Source organism: Vigna unguiculata, chromosome 2 (assembly GCF_004118075.2).
Source record: "Vigna unguiculata cultivar IT97K-499-35 chromosome 2, ASM411807v1, whole genome shotgun sequence".
Taxonomy (NCBI): domain Eukaryota; kingdom Viridiplantae; phylum Streptophyta; class Magnoliopsida; order Fabales; family Fabaceae; genus Vigna; species Vigna unguiculata.
The window spans coordinates 24525772-24546298 of record NC_040280.1 but is presented as its reverse complement, the minus strand read 5'-3'; the positions used below and the strand labels follow the sequence as shown (position 1 = coordinate 24546298).

At 31.5% G+C, this 20527-nt stretch overlaps 2 protein-coding genes across 2 annotated transcripts; one reads left to right on the top strand and one right to left on the bottom strand.

Moving 5' to 3' along the window:
- Nucleotides 1-3800: 3800 nt before the first annotated feature.
- LOC114173948 (protein HAIKU1-like) lies at nt 3801-5811 on the top strand. Its single transcript, XM_028058647.1, has one exon. The coding sequence runs from the start codon at nt 4383-4385 to the stop codon at nt 5346-5348; it is 966 nt and encodes a 321-aa protein (XP_027914448.1). The 5' UTR covers nt 3801-4382; the 3' UTR covers nt 5349-5811.
- An 11950-nt stretch (nt 5812-17761) lies between these two features.
- LOC114167390 (abscisic acid receptor PYR1) lies at nt 17762-19118 on the bottom strand. Its single transcript, XM_028052483.1, has one exon. It carries the CDS (start codon nt 18953-18955, stop codon nt 18296-18298), a length of 660 nt encoding a protein of 219 aa, XP_027908284.1. The 5' UTR covers nt 18956-19118; the 3' UTR covers nt 17762-18295.
- Between the last annotated feature and the right edge of the window lie 1409 nt (nt 19119-20527).

Genomic DNA, 20527 nt, shown 5'->3' with positions numbered 1-20527 from the left:
AATACTAATTTTTCAAATATAATGATTTTACTTACCATCAAACAACAATATTTCCACACTGAAAGGATTGTTGACATTTTTGTCTATAGAAAAACCCATAAATGAATTACACAATGTTACCTACAAAACTTTTCATTGAAGCCCTGGTCAACTTCGGAACAACTTTATTTCACAATTAATTTACAACAATAATAAGTCTTTAAAAGTAGAGGCTATTATTTCACAAATTAATGCAACCATAAACCTTTCAAGATACCAAAGAAAATTTTATTTTTAAAATAAGATCTGTAGAGTATTAAAAATAGAAAAACTCAACTCTCCGACTAATAATCAATTACCAACAAACTCAAATTGGTTGTCAAAACCAATTTCTTGCAGATAACACGATTTTTAGGTAACAAATTACAAGTAGAGTGGAATTGATTAACAAACAAAATTGATGTGCAAATAATACAAACCTACAAAATACCCATGTTAACCATACTAATGATACATCTCATGTTTTACACAAGTTCCAAAGGTTTCAAAAATCACATTAAAAAAAACAATCACAGCTAATAATTATCTAATTCACAAGTTCGTTGCTCATTCTATATCCAACAAAACATATATAAAATTTCAGTTTTCTCAATAATTATTTTTGAATGGCTAATATAATTAAAATAAAAATATATAAGTTAAATGTAATAATTAAAAGTAATATATTTTCTGTCACGCATGATTTAATATATAATAATACTAAATAGTAGCTATTTTTAACTAAGTATATTTTGTAAAACTAAAATATTTTATTTATAAATAGCGGTTTCATATTTCTTGGGATTTTGACATCTTTTCTCTCCGTAAATTTAAAAATTTTCATAATTTCATAAAAACAAAATGCAAGAAACAATAATTTTTAATCCAACCTCTCAGTTCAAATGAGACACTAATTAATAAAAAAAAAAGTAAAACTATATTAATTAAAGTCTTATTTTATAACACATGGTTTTAGTGATTTTCTACCACTATAGAGAATTATAGATATATCGTAATTATTTTTATGTTCAAAATTTTATATATGTTAGAGAATAATAATTGCAGTAATTTTTTTATATAAGTAGTTTAAAATAAAATAAATACTACAAAATATTTTTGTACCTGTTTATAAGAATGTGGGATGTAGAATTTAAAATAAGATATAGAATGTGGGATTTGAAAATTTAAAATAAGATAAAATGTATATAATTTAAATTTAATTGAATTTAATGTTTTTGGAATATTGAGATAAATAATATATCTATAAGTCAATTTTAATAGCTAAAATTGTTTTTAAGAAAATTCACATAAAAAAAAGTTAAAATCAAATATTTATTTATTTTAAAAATTAGTATCTAGACTTATCATCTTAATATATTTTTTATTATATTAACCGTTGTTTATTATCTAAATATTTAGAAAGTATTTTTCTATCTTTATTGATTATCTAAATATTAATAGAAAATATTTAAACTGTGATTTTATTTTTAAGATCTTTTTAAGTTTTATCTTTTTGCAAGAAATTGTTATATGTTTCTTATAAATAGACCAAAAGACTTGGCAGTAATCATAACTGAGAAATCGTTCGAAGAGATCATTCATTAAAGAAGAGAACAAATTTATTGTTTAACATTATAGTTAATGAAGCCAATAATAACATTAATGTCAATTTAGATAGCATAAATAACTTAAACTCGAAGGAGTGAAATATTATAGGAAACAAGCTGAATGAAAAAAGATTCACTACTTATAGAGATATTAATGATATTCATAATCAATTATTCAAACTTTCACTTGGTGGGGTATTTTATATTCATCATTTCTTTGTTATTTCCATTATAAATTTCAACAATATTTTTCTATTACATGTTTTTTCTTCCACTATTATTATCATTTTCTAATTTTATTTCAATAATTTGATTATTAAATATATATTTTTAATCAATGTTGATGATAATACTATACTAATCTAGAATTATACGTAATAGTTTAATGGGTTAAATATGTTTTTGGTCCCTCAAGTTTCAGCGAAATTTGGAATTAGTCCCTCATCAAAACTTTTGACCAATTTAGTCCTTCATCTTTCAAAATGCGTGAATTTAGTCCTTTTAACCAAATTTTGTTAAGTTTATCTAACGTTTCAAGCGCATTTCATGATAGTATTTAAGTTAACATTGAAGCAAAAATGTGTTAAACAGTATAAATAATTTAAATACTATCATGAAATGCGCTTGAAATGTCAGATAAACTTAATAAAATTTGGTTAAAAGAACTAAATTCACGCATTTTAGAAGATGAAAGACTAAATTGATCAAAAGTTTTGATGAGGACTAAACCCAATTTTCGCTCAAACTTGAGGGACAAAAACATATTTAACCCTAGTTTAATTATGCTGGAAGTCACCTGATAAATTTGAAGACTTTTATTTGTATTTCTAATAAATTTCGAGTCTTCCATAACTTTAATTTTCTATCACTTTTAACATTCTTTTGCATTTTTTATTAACTTAGTGATGTGTTAAATGACTGGATGGTTATTTTCTTATGTTACTTGTTAATTTGTCGCCACATATAATTTTATTATTTTTAAATTTTATAAATAGTAATTTGTAGTTTTATAATATTAAAATTTAAAAGTTTATAATTTTATATTCACCATTTCTCTCTCATCGATATTAGGTTTTAGGATATTTTTTTATTACATGTTTTTTCTTCCACTGCTATCATCATTTAATTTTATTTCAATAATTTAGTTATGGAATATTATTTTTTAATCAATGATGATGTTATTTTACTCACATAAAATCATATATTATGACATGGTTAGTATTTATTTATGTAAAGGAACTGCATTTACTTTTTTCTTAAAATATTATTGTAATAAATTTTCATCACCAAAATTATTATTCTTATTTTTATTAGGAAAGATTGAAATTATTATATATATATAAAACCCAAAGAGGATGATTTTAGTTGACTTGATGTGTTGAACTATACAAGTCATCTCTTATAAGTGAACACAAGATCTCTATTAAAAACTATATTATTAAGTACCTATACTACCTAACTATCTCATAGAAATTTATGTTTTGAAGTATAAAAAGTCATATGTTAATTATTAACTATAGATTTTGACTTAATGATAAATATTCGATCCAATAAGTTAAGGTCACAAATTTAATTTTCATTAAAACAATTATTAATGTTAAAATTATTACATGTAATATTAATTATCCTGTATAAAAGTTCAATAAATCAAGCTATAGTTAAATCATAAAACTTAGAATGCTGAACTCTTGAGTTAAAACAAAAGAAAAGTTGTGTTATAACTGTCAATTAACCTTTTTTTTTCAAGAGTAACAAATATGCACTAATATAGTGTATTCTCGGGTGTCCAACACTCTATTTGATTTTTAACAAGGGAAAAAGTACATATTTAACTATACCTATATTTATTCTAATCACTAAAAAAGTTACCTAAAATCCTTATGTATTTATTCATATAAAAATAGAGACTTTAGTTACTTTTATGACCTCTGTCAAAAGATTAATCTTCTAAACTCATTATCAACCTTTAAATCTAATAAGACAAAGAAAAAATACATTAACATGTATTATATATATAATGTAATTACATTATATATATATTTACCTTTTATGTTAACTTTATTATATTTAAATGCAGTTGCTCTGTATGTGTCTGTACAGGCTTGTGTTATGTGGATCGAGGAAGTCACATCAGCACGAAATTGCAATTTATATGATATACCTAAAATACCCTTGCCATCCATTCATTCATTCCCCCATTGACCTCTCACCCAACTCCTTCTATTCGCCATCCTTAGGGTTTTCTCTGCTTCTTCTTCTATTTCCTCTTTTTCACACTTAACATTCATCTCCAAGAATTAGTCTTGCTCCCTCTAAAGCTTCGTATTTTTACTCAGCAACCCTTTTCGGGTATTATCTTTTCCGTTAACCCATTTTCCTTTTATTCTCTGCTCCCAGTTTCGATCTGATCCCGTGAATTTTCCGAAGCTGCTCTTCCAATCCTTCAAATTTCGGACGAAGCTCCGAAAAGGGTATGTTTTCTGCTTCTTACTTCGGCTCTAGGGTTAACTTTGATGCTGATGGTGAGATTGGTTTTTATTTGGAATGAAAGAAATTGGGAATCTTGGGTGTCGATTGGGAGTTCAGGATGCTTAGATTACAGCTCATGCTTGGTTTTGTTCAAGTAGTGTATTAGAATTGTCGAAATTCTCCGGGTTCTTTAGGTTTGGATTTTGAAGTTGCGGGTGTCGTTGGTTTGGTTTGCTTGAAGGGGAAAACAAGTGGTGATTTCTCAGTGTAGTAAGGTTTGATTTGGAAATGGACAACTCCAAAAACAGGCATAATGATAGTCTGGGTGTTAACAAGATGGGGAAAAATATAAGGAAGAGCCCTTTACATCAGCCCAATTTTGGTAACAACGCTGCTAGACAACAGCCTCAGCCTCAGGTTTACAACATTAGCAAGAACGAATTTCGGGATATTGTTCAGCAGCTTACTGGATCACCCTCCCAGGATCATCCACCTAGACCTCCACACAATCCACCGAAGCCACAGAGCATGCGACTGCAGAAAATTAGACCTCCCCCGTTAACGCCAATCAATCGGCCTCGCATGCCGCCGCCAATGCCGGTGCCTGCTGCCGCCCCCCCTCATCCAGTTCCTCACAATAATGTCATGCCAAGACCTGCTCAGTATGGACAACCATTGCCTAGTCCTGGGGATATATGGTCTAATACGACCGAGTCACCCATATCTGCTTACATGCGTTACCTTCAGAATTCAATAATGGATCCAAATTCAAGGGGTAACCAAGTTCAGCCTCAACCACATCCGTACCCTCAACCTCAAGTACCCGGCAATGTGCAGCCTTATCCCCCTCCCTCGTCTGCTGTGTTTCCTAATCCTCCCATGCCCACCTTCCCTTCCCCGAGATTTAATGGTCCTATTCCACCCATGAATGCTACTAACACTCCCATGCCTACTCTTCTTCCTTCACCACAAGCAAATGGTCCTCCTCCCCCTTTACTTTCTCCAACCTCTCAATTCCTCCTGCCTTCTCCAACTGGTTACATGAATTTGCTATCTCCTCGCTCACCTTATCCACTTTTGTCACCTGGCATTCAGTTCCCATCTCCGCTTACACCAAATTTTCCGTTCTCGTCCACGGGGCAATCAGGGATTTTAGGTCCTGGCCCACAACCTCCTCCTTCTCCTGGCCTTGTGTTTCCGTTATCACCTTCAGGCTTTTTTCCCATATCAAGTCCCAGGTGGAGAGACCACTAGTCTTCTGAATTCTTGTTACAAGTTTAATTGGGTTTGCTTCTTTCTAACTGAAGAGGTCCTAGGCTTGTTCTTTGGCATGTGATGTACAATCAGGTTGTAAGAGCTCTTTTTGGCTATCTGTAGTGTTCATTTCTCATTTCTTTGTTTCTCTTTTGTTGACAACCGTAATGGTTGCAATCCTTTTACTTTGACAAGTTTTACATTAGGCAATACATATTGAAGATCAGACAACTCAATTGGGCAGTTGGACAGGAGCTGTAAGATGGAAGACTGATCTGTAGCTCAAAAGGAAGTAGGATTACAGACAATATTTGTTGTGTATGTCATCTTCTTTTGTAATATAGTGGTTTACATCTCAAAGTTCATAGCTAATTTCATCTTTTCTATGTAAGGTGTTTTGAAGTACGATCTTATGGTTATTACCATGTGATTTGCTATAAATATATTTTACTTCTGCAGCATATTTTACTGTTCTTATGTAAAGTAGTTCCTCATTTGATTTAATGGCATGCTGGTGGATATATCTTTAGCTGCCTCTTTTGGGGGACAAAGGAGCCACACTAAAGGCCCAAGAAAAATTATACTAGATTGATTCATCGTTCTTTGGACTTGTTTTCAGGTAAAATGATTTTCCTTGGGATTGACTGTTTATGCTTTACCCATATGTTATTCAGTATAAAGGAGTACATTTTTAATCTGGGTTCTTCCTTTAGAGGGAATATGTAGGGAGAGAATAATATGGCTGACTACATGACTGAATCATTTAGGTTAATTTTGTTGTTTCTTCTTTTGTTAAGCATTTGGAGATCACTAGATGTAACTTAACCACTAGGCATATTATCATCTACACTTGATCATTCATTGGAGACCCTGATTATGTTCTCATTCTTTTTCTTATTAAGTTAACTTTTATCTACCTCAGAATATGCTTCTCCCCTGCAAACTCATGGGGGCATGTGCATAATATCAAGAACATGAGCCTGAAAGTAGGTTACTCAGTTCTGTGTCATGCGTTGAGAAGAAGCATTAGTTAGCTTTGTGGCCTAACAGGCTTTTGATTGTTAACGTCTTTCCTCTATCTGATATGGATTGGTTTGTTTACTGTCTTCTCACCATCATGCATTCGTTCTAGGTTGCATTAGGGTCTAAACTCAGACTTCATTTTTTAATTCGTTAACTAATGTCCTATCATTGCTTAAGTGAAACTACTTTAAAATTAGTCTGGCTTTATAATTGCTTTTATTGAGTAATTCAAAATATTAAGTTAGATTCTTTCATGGGTGTGCATTGTAAAGTTTATTTCAGCATCTGAATGTACCAACTTTACTTTATATGCACGAGGGTTTTATTCGTCCAAAATAGAGGATTTGTTTCCTCTAAAATAGGAAATTATATAATGAAAAACTAAGGTGCATGTGTTGAATTCATGATGTCTACATGTTAACACAGGCTGATAATTTGGTAATCCAAATCAAGTTTATATGAGTTTTTCTGGAGGAGTTCCATGCCCGATGAAACAAGAGACTGATGGCATTTTCTGGATTTTCAGTGGAAAAGTTTTTCTTGTTTCTTTTGCTTAAACTATGATTTTTATTTTCCCAACACATGCAAATACTCTATAAATGAGTTATGAATGATATAGTAGAAAACCCCTTTTACTGCAGCTGTGCAGATAGTATCGTGTTAAACAATTGGAACATTTTCAATGGACAAAATAAGACCTGATATGCAAAGCAGAAAAAATGTTATAATTGTTATAAATATGCTTCAATTTTTACTGGAGTATCTCCAATTATTTTCCCTACTACCTTCCTGTCACTGTCAGTTTCCTTTCCTGATATTTATACAGTCCAATATAGAAATAGAAAAATAATGGAAGATCAGCATGAAGCCATAACCACCTCAAATCAATCATCACGATCAAATCAACGCCCACATTTATAGAAAATTTATGCCTTCTCATCTCCCATCACACTTAATCCATTCTGCTTTATTTGGATAGAGTTTAGAGATAAAAAAGAAGAAGTAAAGAGATGAAAAGTAAAAGAATGAAAATAAAAATTATTTGGACAGAGTGATGAGCGAAAATAATAAAAAGTTAAATATATTTATTGTAATTTGCTTTTAATAATACTATTTTAATTGTTTGTTTTATCTATATTTTTATATATTTTCTTTCTTCTTTTATTCTTTAAATAATAACATATTTAAATTAAAATAATTATGTTAGTATTTTTTTAATAAAAGATGGAATTTGTCATTTGTAACGTCCCATTTAATTTATAAACGCAATTTAAGAAAACGTCACACATAAGATAGTATAACAACGCAGTCCTGGGGTTCCCAACATCACCCCTACAAAACTAGACACACCATGATGCCAACAAAAGCAGAATAACTATTTAACTAAAAGTTTATGAACTAAATAACCACAATACAGGGGCCATAGCCCTGAAGAAACATGACGGAAAGAAGTATAAGATACAACCCCGATGACTAAATAGCGGAATCGCCATTCCCTTGCTGACCACGAGAACCGCGCCCATCTGCTCCCATCAACCAAGTTGATGATCATCGCAAGGAAGAACAACCACATACAACACAACCATGCAATAAAACGGGTAAGCTAGAGCCAACACATATTCATCATACAGTCAAATATATATATTCATCATCTCATATCCATATAACAACCAAACATGTTATGACTCTCCCTTCAATACACTACGACTCGACTCATCCGGATACGTATAACTTGGTCGAATTCAGCGGATGCTTGCACTTGTGGTGGATATCTCTGCTCGACCCTGAGCTGCTCATCTCCGAGCTATGTGTTACAAGTGTTACGATGAAACAAATTTCCCTCACCACAAGGTTAGCCCTTAATGAATTTCAAGCCTCCTGCTACTCTCACCACAGGGGTCAGTCCGCTCTAAGTGAGACTAATTGGCCCCTTAGAGTGTCAGGATGCAGTCCTTACCTTGAATCCTTACCTAGTTATACAGATGGGGCACCACCATGGACACCCACTAATAGGGGCCATGGAATTACGTCCCGACCACTGAAGCGCGACCCCAGAGGTCTCACCTAGAGACCCCAAGGAATTTATACGCTGACACGGACCAACATTCATAGCTCAGCAATAAATGAACATAAAATCATATTTACATTTCCAAACCAACCCCTGAGATCAATTCCTCATACGCATCATATTTCGAATCCATACCTCTGATCATCACCACCCCATGAATCTAGGGCCTCATCTCATACTAATCACGTGTTCCGTTAGGTCCAAACCACTCATTCATTCCACATGCCAATAACATACCCGACCCATCATACGCAATTCATGAAACATGCCAAACATACCTCATGCTCCATTATATACATGTCATTCATCATACAATCATACTCAACCAAAACAGATCATTCAGGAACAAACGGACATTTAATCACAGCACTGTCTCGCTCAGCACCTCGCTCAGGCTGAGGGGTCTCGCTCAGGCGAGCCCCCCCTCCGCCTAGGCGAGGGCACAAGAACAAGAGCATGAGCAACGCGGGATCTCGCTTAAGCGAGATCCCTCTCGCCTGAGCGAGTTGCCTGCTCGCTCAAAAGTCACAGCGGGTCGCCTGGGCGACCATTCGTGGAGAAAAAGGCTTAGGCGAGCCTCTGTTAATCTCGCCTAGGCGAGACTAGCTCGCTTGGGCGAGTTTATCAGTGCCCGCCACTGTTTTCACCTGCAACAGACGCAAATACGTACCACAAGCAACAATCCAACCGTATCATACATCCATATCAACAGGCAAACATAAAGAGATCACCAACCGCATAAAATAGCAAACTCGTGCCAAACAAACCGAATGGTTCTAGCTTCCCTTACCTGGAAATGGGTTTGCACGGGACTTCTACACTGAAATAGGGAGCACAACAGCTCTAGAACCCAACTCGCAAACTGGAACAGCAAGCTAAACGAGTCATTATAGAGTTTCCCACTGTGACTACGAAACTACACTAGACAGAGGCGATAAGGTGAAAGAGTACTTACGTGAGCAGAACAAAACCAAGATGGAACGTGAATCAGAAGAACGTCGAAACCCTAGCAGAGCTCTAGTGCGGAAACAGGGAAGGAGGTGGCTGCGAATCTGAGAATGAAGAAAGTGTGTGTGTTAAGGCAACTGAAACAGGTTTTTATCCTATGGGTCGGCCTTTAGGCCCAATACTGTATGGCAGCCCACTAACTTTTAGGGCAGGAATAGAATGGGGCCTTACATCATCTGGAATTCTAATAATTAATAGAAATTTTATCACACTTATAAACTTTTTTTATATATTTTATCAAGAGTTTACTATTTATGTTCTGATGATTGTTTTTTAATAATAGTTATATTAATTTTTTAATTAGATTTATTGTTTTTATTATCATGCAAAAATATGTGCATCATATTCTTTATCTTAATCCAAGTTTTAATTTTTATCTTAATCATTTCTTTATTTAATAGTAAATCATCTTTTATCATGTACAAATTATTATCCAAAAAAAAATCTAAATATTCACAACCCCAAACTTTTATAATATGTTTATTGGGGAAGGAACGAAATAGAGAGTGTAAAAAATGAAAGAAGAATAAAAGGTAAAAAAAAAAACTTAGTATGCTGGGTTAAAAAGAAATAAATTGACAGTTTTAGTATCATGCAATTATTTATTAATGAATAAAAACCTGTGAGTTTGTAAAATGGAGGGAAGAAAATAAAGAAAAGTCTCCCGTTGCTTGTTTAGCGTTTTTCTTCAGCTACTTGAGAACAAATGAACCCTAAAACCTAAACTCGTTACAAATTTCAAACTCTTCCCCACGTCTCTTCTTTTTTCCCCACTTGTTTCAGAAGTAGGAAGGTATTAGAAGAAATAATGCTACCAGTTTAGGATATATATATTTTATTATTATAACTTATTTTGTGAATTTATATTATTATTTTATCCAATCAATTGAATTAGACAACTTTTACAATATTTTATCTCTATTTTCACTTATTTTTACTTTAGTTTTAGTTTTATTTATTACATTCTTTTCTCAATGCTTGTGCCTGCAAGTCCAGATTTGTAAAGAACGAAGAAAGAGAGAGCATCTGACACGCTTGATTTCTGAAGAAACAAATGGAAAATATAAACAGTAATGCTGCAAACCAACCTAATAACTGTGCTTTCATTATATATTACGAAACTTATTTTGTTCTCTATTCTTTATTAAATAATAATAATATTATAAAGGAGATGCAAATTTTGTGGTCAAAAAATGAAAGCACGCTATTTAGAATGAAACAAGCAGTTCCTACTTGAGATTGTTGGTGAGAGATTTGACATTAAAAATTTGAATAAAATAAAAATGTATTTAGTATTATAAAATGAATTAATCATTTTGTTATCGAATTGAATTAAATTTGATAAGAGGTAAATTGATTTGGGAGATATGAATTGAAGTTGTGGTAGGTTAACAACAACAAAAATTAGCATAAATAATAGATGGCCCATAGTTGCGTACAATCTCTCTTCATTCATCCTCATAAGTCTTAACTCCCGACATAAGGCCCCCCCTTACATCATATACTTTACTTCTAAACATTTATGGCCTATCGCATATAACTAATAATAAAAATTATTTAACATCAATTTATTTCTTTTATATTTTACTATTAAAAAATTGAAGGCTAATTCAAATTTTACGACTTATCTTTCTTATTATCGTTTAACAAATGGATATAAAGTATATCTTACTTTTACAAAACTATATTATATGTCAAGATTTACGTTAATTTATATATTATAAATTTAACTTGTGTTTTTATGTAAGATTTATAACATATTCTATCACGTCAAAATATATATTTTGAAGCACTTGAAACAACTCATTATTCAATCTTACAAAATCAACTTGTAAATTAGAGTTTATACTTATTTATATATTATAAATTTATCTTATTTTTAATTAATGTAAATTTCTAACACCCCTCAAGCCAAGGTCTCAAAACGGTTCAATAATGAGATGATACAATAATTCTAACAAACAATAAATATTGCTAAGATAGAATTCAAACACTCTGACATCACTTTAAGACCGAATTAAATTTAACAAAATTCACAAAGGTTTGTAATAATTTATGTACCATTAATTCATCTTATTTATAATTGATATGAAATTTCTAAAATAGAATTTTCTCAAACGTTGAATAATTAAGACAGTGTATAATAATGGTATTATGTGTGATCATATTTTTCTTTTGTTACTATTATGAAAAATATGTTTAAAATAAAAGAGAGAAAAGCTTTTGGAGAATTGTAATAGGAGCATCTACAAACAGGAAGGAAATATGATTGGAGTTGATTTTATATTTTTGGCCCTAAAAAAATACTCTGATTTGATTGGGTTTAGGAGGGCCTTTGGTTGTGATTGTGGCCACTACTTTTTTGGTGAGAGAGAAGAAGAGGCAATAATTAAGTAGAAAAATGAAAAGAAAAGAAAAAAAGGGAAATTGGTTGAAAATATAGGAAAAAAATGTTGAGACACAGAAAGCATTTAAGCATTGAAGCATTTGAGTCCTCTAAAGTTAGTGTTTGTAGCTTCTATTCCTCCTTTCTTTAGTATCAACTTGCCAACTTGTATCTCAGTGTCGCTTTCTTTCGCCTTTCTTATAGTGCTCTTCACGTGCTATGTTTACTCAAACCATATGTGCTTAAAAAAGGATCAAATATTCTTTAAACATCTTTTTCAACTTCAAATCCACAATAATTCATAACCATCTTCTTTTTCAAATTCTTTCCAAACCCTTTTCGACTACACACTAAAAACAAACCATACTTCTAACTACTGCACTTCCAATTAAAACATACTTAAATTCATATAAATGTATAAAAAAAGTGCGCTTTCTTTTTTAATTTTTGTTTACCGAGTTTCCTTCAACCCACTCACTAATAAGATGCTTATACATTTGTAAAGTTGATGATGAGATTTGTGTTGTGTAGTCCAAATTAATGCGTGGGCATGATTTAAAGGAGATTGCAATATATGGTGAATGGATGAATAAAAAGAGTATTGGATAATTTGGATATACCTGTTGTTTTGGTCTCGCACGTTGGACAATGCAATACATTCACTTTTCACACATCTTCTTGCATAACTTTCCCAGGAAAATAACTGTTCCACTCCTCATCCTCTACTGTTTCAAAAGTTGCTTTTCAGCTCCACTGGCCCCACAAAACCACACAAATTTATTTTTTCTTCGTTTTAATTTTCGGGTTAAATATATTTTTGTTTTTTATTTTTAGTAAAAATTAAAAATTAGTATTATTTTTAATTTTTTTAATTTAGTTCTCCAATTTTAAAAATGTATGATTTTAATCATTTTAATCAAATTTTATTTATTTTTTTTTACGTTTCAAATACATTTTATGATAATATTTGAATGTTTATGCTATTTGACACATTTTCACTTCATTGATAGTTGAGGAACACATCTAAATATTAAATAAACTTAACAAAATTTTGTTAATTTTGTTAAGAAAATTAAATACACACATTAGAAAAAATGAGAATATATTAATCTAAAAGACTAAAAACATAATAAAACATTAATTTTGTATAACTGACTGATTGTATCAAAATATGAAACATAATCTTTCAATGACAAAATCTAAGTGAGCTATGAATTTTACTAAATACTTTAAAATGTTACTCGACCTAATTGATAGAACACTACACAATTTTAGACTCTTGTTCAATTCAAAATATTCTGCTTAAAAAATTTAATAATTTTTTATGGTAATTACCTTAAAAACTATAAAAGTATTGAAAATTATAATTTGATTCAATCGGTGCATGTTTCTCTCCCCCACAAATAAGGTACTGGTGTTTCAGTGCCATCATTCTCAAAACCGCCACAAGCAAAGAGAGAAAAAAAAAGATGTGCCCCCACTTGCTTAATCTCCCATAAGCATACTTTTACTTTTTAATATATTATTATTTGTTGAAATTTATTAAAAAATGCATAGAAAATGCCATTTTCTTTTTCTTCTAAAGTTTAGAGAAAAAAAAATAGTTTCAGTAATTATTGTTACCGAAGTGATATGATGGAGGCATGTGAAGTGGCACAAGAACAACCGTGGAAGCGATGGAAAATGAGGATTGTGGATACTTTTTACCATTCAACTGTGTTATCTGCTTATTCAATAATTAATGACCGTAAAATGTGATTTAATGATAAATTGCATTATTAAGAAAACACATTGATGATGATAATTCTGTGGTGGAGCAATAAAGCATGTTTTGCGACAAATAATTGACTAAAAACTAAGTTGGAAAGAAAAGAAGTTTGATTGAATTTGTGCACTTCCACGCAAGTTGTTCATACAGATACACTAATAATTCATAAAAGGAAGTAAATCAATTGAAGACTGATAGAGTCAAATTTGCGAAACTCTTTCTTTCTATATAACATTCCCCAAAACTATGGAATAACAATGGAATCTATATAGTTTATTCCTTTTCTGTGTTTTTCTCACATTTTATGTTCAACCATTTTTCCTTTTCTTCCTTTCCATTTAACTACCACATTTCATCCCATCACACACACATATATATATATATATATATATATATATGACATTTAAAATGCAACCTATGTAGAACACCACAACATAGTATCATAGTATGTTGTCTTCATATTTTCTATTAAAATGGTACAACTTTATCTTAAACTTATTGAAATCAATATATATATATATATATATATATATATATATATATATATATATATATATTTTTAATAAATAGTTTAAAGATTTGGATTAGTAGGCGGGTGATTTCATTGTAAGGATTTGGATGAGTGACGAATTTATTCATTTAAAAAAATGTTGCTTAAATAATAATTATTTTATTTTTAATGTATTTTATTATTATTATTATTATTATTATTATTTATAAATGTATAATTTACTTATAGTTTAATAAATGTTTACCTAAACTAGTTATAAATATATAGATTAAAATTGTTGGTATAATTAATTAAAACTTTTATGAATAACACTTGTTTAATTATGATAGTATTTTTTTTATGGAAAATAATTTGTTAATAAATAAATTTTCACAATTTTCTTTTACAATTATTAATATTTTTTAGGTGACTTTCCATTTTTTCTTTTTTCATTCTTTTTTTATATTTTAAAATTATTTAAAAATGTCACGTCTTATTATGAGGAAAAGATGTAAAAATTTAGTTGTCTAACTATTATTATCATTTTTTAAAATATTTAGGTATTCAATATTTTGAAAAGATAGGTGTTTTTTTATGTGATACATTTTAAGCAATTTTTTATTTATTTAAGATTCGGTTGGTTATTGAAGCGGGTTTTTGTTTACGTAATTTAAAAGATTATATGAAAATTAAAATAAATTATAGTAAATATTTTAAATTAAGTAAACAAAATTGTTGAATACACAAAAGCAATATTTTGATGAAATGGTAGAAATCATATCATCATGTATGACCGTTTGTCTAAGTTTTTTTTTTTTAAAAAAAAGAATGTGATGACTTGAAGAAAAATTTGAAGTTATCTTTTAAATGGCAACTTCGATGTAAAAAAAAAAAATTATGCTGTCACCAAATTAGATGAGAACTTCTTTATATCATTGTAGTGCAAAACCATTTTGTTCATGCATGAGGGAGAGTGAAAACCGTTTTACACATACTATACAATCAATGTTCTATCATCATATATTACTAAAGTTGCAAATGTTTTTAATCAAAAACAAAGTGATATATGTACTATTCGTGGTGCATAAAGTGAAACGAATTCATCAGAAAGAGTCACCTTGCTCCATTCACGGTGTTCAATTGCTTTTGGACCGTGCTCGCACAGAACTTTCGGAAACAAATTCTTTTAATCGCAGCACTTGTTATTATTCGTAAAAAATATTAAAAATGAAATAAAAAAATAAGATCAGCAATTGACGGTTTATTATTAGTGACACTTTTGACTTGAAATTTTATTTAACCTCATAAAATTAATTTGTAAATTAAAATTTATATTATGAAATTATTTTATATCTAATCGTAAACTTTTAACTTATTAGAAGAAAACAAAAGAGAAGAGAAGAATGCAAGTTATTAGATGAAAAAATGTGATCCATAGGATTGTCCATGTCAGTATACGTATGTATGTTGCCTAACAAATCCATTGTGATACGTTCCAATCTGGAAAATCAGTAACCTAACATGGAGACGTTGACGCTATCAGTATCTTCAACAGTGACAACCTAAAAGTGCCTCAACAATACTCGTATTATTATTATTATTATTATTTGTATAATCAATAAATATAATCCTCAAAAGTAAAACCCTACATTGCCAGCTTATAGACACAGGAAAAACCCTGCACATACATACATACATATAGATTTGGAGAAACAAAAAGTGGCACCACATTAATACATACCTCTGCTACCAACACGTTCAACCAGGCATCCATATCATCATAACAGCGACCAGAACTTGCAGGCAAACCATGGGGCCCCAGAAATTCTCAACCAACGGTTAAGAAAAATCCAACTAACTAGAAGATTTCGATTATTAGAAATGCCCTTATTGGCTACCAAGAGCCACCTTTTTTATTTAACCCAAAGCTGCAAATGGAAGAACCAAAACTACGCTACAAAAACCTCTCAGAAAACCTTTCTTACAAATTCCCCTTTTCCACACTGCAATTCGGAGAAAGATGGTAGCATCTGACACAATTATTTACTCCCAAATTTTCTCACTTCCCTCCATCTACTACTATGTGAGAAACAACAAGACTATGAACCAAACCTGTCTGGTGGTAGGTGGCTTCACCTTCTGATTATACCTTCCTAATGGGGTTGCACAATCTCACCCATTTACCATTCCGATAATGTATAGGTTAGCTTAACTTTAGAATTTCTTCAATTCAAACTTTTTTTTTTTGACAGTGAGTGTTGGCCGTTGGGTGGACCTTAAAGACATGATTTCTTGTCCTGTCTAATTTCTTATTATAGTGAGATTTTTTTGGCCTTTTATATTATCAACTTGATCTGTGTTCCATCTATTTATTTACTGTAAAATTGGGTGTTTTTTTTATTGAACAACTCATATTTGTTGATAGAAAGCTTATCCTTAAGTATCTGGTTAAGTTGTTGACATGGCAACATTGTGATAGAGAATCTGAATTTGTTTGTAACAGTATTGTATGATGTGTTAAAGTCCGATTACAAATAAGGTCTTGTATTGGAAATGTAAATATTGGTGTAAGATTTACAAGGATTTTGAACTCTTTTGTGATGTGAGTCCACCTAATATTCTTATCAAATTGAAGAATATAACCGCTCAATGCAATGTACATTATTCCTCAAGATTATACCAACTTACATCTTTTAAAGTTCATCAGAATTAGGCCAACATCACGTTAAAATGGTTATTGATATGCTTCTAATTATATTTTTAAATATATACACATTTTTATTATTAATTAAATTTTATTAAGGAATAGAATTCCTTTTTCGTTTTCATATGTTCTCTTACATTTTAACCAACATTAGTGTGTGGAAACAAAATGTATTTAAAAGCATACGGTTGGTATTTTTAGGTATATGATCATCGACATGGGTTAGTATAGCATAAATATCTAACACAACTCCCAAAGTGTATTCGGATATTTCATGACAATGAAAGTAAAATGAAATGGCAGATGATTCACAGTAAAGAAGTAGATGAAGTAGTAATAATAAAAAATAAATAAAATTAATTTCATATAATTTTATTTCCTACTTCCAAAATACTAACAAAATTGGTTCACACGAGCCATCTTTTTCTGGCAAGCAACATTAGACATAAAATGATTTATGCAAAACATACTAGAGATTATGTGAATTTTTCACATAACTTATGCACAACTTTGCCATACTTATAATAGTTCCATATAGAAAATACTAATTTGTAACTTGTTGCTATCTAAAAATTAAGAGATAAGAACACAAATTGGGCAAGTATTACAAAGGAAGAAATAAAATTGCATTTAAAGTTGGTCTTTCTTGAACGAAGTTGATGAGTGAATTTTGTTTAATTTTATTCCCACCCATCGAAACCAGTTCTACTGTTATGTTATGGTGTTGAATGTAAAAGACAAAAAGAATTGATTCCAGCATTGGTGACACCTTGATTGTGGGAGGGAAAGAGACTCTTATGACTATGCTCTCCGCTACTTTATATTCCCATTTCTGTTTCTGAACCCCTAATTTGACTTTCTACATTAAAAACACTCTATAGGCACATGCAAATCAAAGCTTTTTGATGATTGAAAAACATCACATGGTATAGCCATAACTGCATTTCTACCACCTTGCCAACAAAATTTAACAGTAAACATATTTGATTCGTGCAATAATACCATAAGCATCTTCAATCTACAGAAGGAAGCATCTTCTTTAAGTAGGCTTGCACTCATGGGAGAAAAAAGGGGAAGATATGTATGTACACGGAATCAAATCCAGGGGAAAAGCAAATGATGATATTCACAGAACGGTTTGAAAGACACCATGAAGAACAAACATCACAAGTCAACATTTCCTGTACACCTGCATTGACCAAAATGCCCTCACCCATTGTAATAACAAAATTCAACGGATCACCAAGGAGGACATGCTAGCTACCGCCAAACAAAATCATCAAAAACACAAAACCAGAGTCTTACCCAAAAAAAAATAAAGGAAAACTAAATGAATTTCCAAAGAAAAAAAAATAAAGAAAAGAAAACAGAGAAAAACTTGTTTCTCTCTTTTTATGAATTGGTAAGCGAGGGAGCGATTGTTTCAAATTCCAATCCCTTCTTTTGTTTAATTTTTTTTTTGTTTTTATTGAGATTTGCGTAGTGCTGGTTTGGTTTGCTTCACCGTGAGTGTGGCTTATGGTCACCGTCGCGGTTTGTTCCTTCGGTGACGGTGGCGAGCTTCTGAAGGTTGAGCTTGACGACGGTGTCGGCGAAGAGACGCGTGTCCTCTTCGGTGTTGCCGTCGGGGACATCGACGATGTAGGATTCGAGGACGACGGTGTAGATCTTAGCGTCTGCGTCGGAGTCGAAGGCGTGGACGCTGGTGACGGAGCGGTAGTTGCTGAGGCGGTGTTCGCCGCCGATGATGCTGAAACCGGTCACGCGGCGGTCGTCGTCGAGGAGGTCGAGCCGCTCGGTGCTGGTGGCGGCGGGGAGGCCGGATATGACATTGACGTCGCGTGTGACGCCGACGGCCATGTGGAAGGGGTCTTTGACGGCACAGCTCTTGATGAAGTGCTTGTAGGTCTGGGGCTTGTCGAAGCGGCGGACGACGGACCAGACGGCTTCCGGTGGAGCCTGGACGCGCTGGGCCAGAAGGGAGGAGCATTGGCCGGGGCCGACGAGGTAGGTGTGGTGCTCCGTGATGGAGGGGACGAGGGAGCTGAACTCGTGCGGTGTGAGGCCGGAGGGAGGGTTGAGGTGGTGGTTGGTCGGGATGCGGTGGTTGTCGTCGGAGTCTGGCTCCGATGTGGAGGCGGAGCTCTCACCTTTCTCCATGGCGGAGAGAGTGAGAGAAAGAGAGAGAGCGTGAGAAGGAGAGAGTGTGTAAGAGACGCTGTTGGCGCTTGCGGAACGAGACTTTGAGGAACGGTTAGGGGTATTCCTGGGAATTCCCTCTAAACTCTGTTTTCTTTCTCTCCCACTTGCTAATATATGCAACTCCACCAAAAATCACTGCTCACTTAAACTTCAAATTATACTTTTTTTTTTTGAAGTTCAAACCACACTTGCGAAGAAAATATGGAGCTTGAGTTTAAGTGTCTTGCTAAGCTTAGGTTAAAGGATTAAATAAACATCAAAATCAATTTTTACGGACCTTAATAAAATATTGCTTTCGATTTCTTATTTAATTAAAACACTGATTAGTACTTGTCCGAGTTTAATTATAAACAATAATATAAAAAGTCAAACAAAGTTTATTCACTTGTCGAAAATTGACCTCCAATTAATTTCTTTTTTTGCTAGTGTAAGAATTTTGTTACTGATTAATTTGAAAGTATTTTAATAGAATTTGTGAGAATTTGTAATTCTGGTGAACGTTTAAAATTCAACCCGCTTGAAATTTTTCTTTTAACGAAGTGAAATAGTTACCAAAAGATTTGAAGATACAGTGTTTTTAAATAAAATAGTTTTTTTTTTTTTTCACCTTTTATACACTTGAGTACTTACAAGTTTTTAATATCTAACTTATTTTATTTCGGGAAATAGTTTATTACAAAGTATCAATAATATTAATCGACACATATTAATTATGAATAAAGTTATTAAATATTTTTTTATCAATGTAAAATTAAAAAAAAAAACACTTTACTCTTCTTACATTGTAGTAAAATAAATAAGTTTGAGTTATGTAATAAATTAAGTTTGAACTTATCTTATTTATTAAAGAAAAAATCAATTCAATAGTTAATAAATTTGAATCATTTACGAATAGATCAATTAGTTTATATTATTAATATGTGGATGTGTAGTAATTATTAAAGGTGGGTATCTAGGTTTAAGCTTGTGTGCTGCCTTTATTATAATTTGTAGTTTATGTGTCTAGGGACTTTTAATTCTTGACTTTCTTTTTGGATGGGATTCTTGTTTTACTTCGAAAATTAAATGGGTTTAGTATGTGGAAATATGGCAAACTATTTATACCCGCAACTCGAGTATGTTATTTAGAATTATTGTCTTTAAAATTTAAATTAAAGTATTAATATATTTGAAATATCTTATCTATTACTATTTATGGTGTATTATATGATAAGTGTAGTGACAAAATTATTCAAAGTGTGACAAAATGGAAAAAATATTTATATCATTTAAACTGCATTGTTCAACCAGAAGTTGTTTACAACCAAAAAAATAAAACTAGTAATAATCTACTTATTTTAATACGGATTTTATCCGTGAGAAATTTTCATTCTTTTTTAGTGATTACTAAGAGAAAAAATGATGATATTTGTATAAACGTGATATATATTATATTGGTTACAAATAAAGGGAAAAGGTAGAAAAACATTGTATTACATAATTTTAAATACGTCATTGAACAATAAGCTGTTGTTATAAGGAATGTAATAA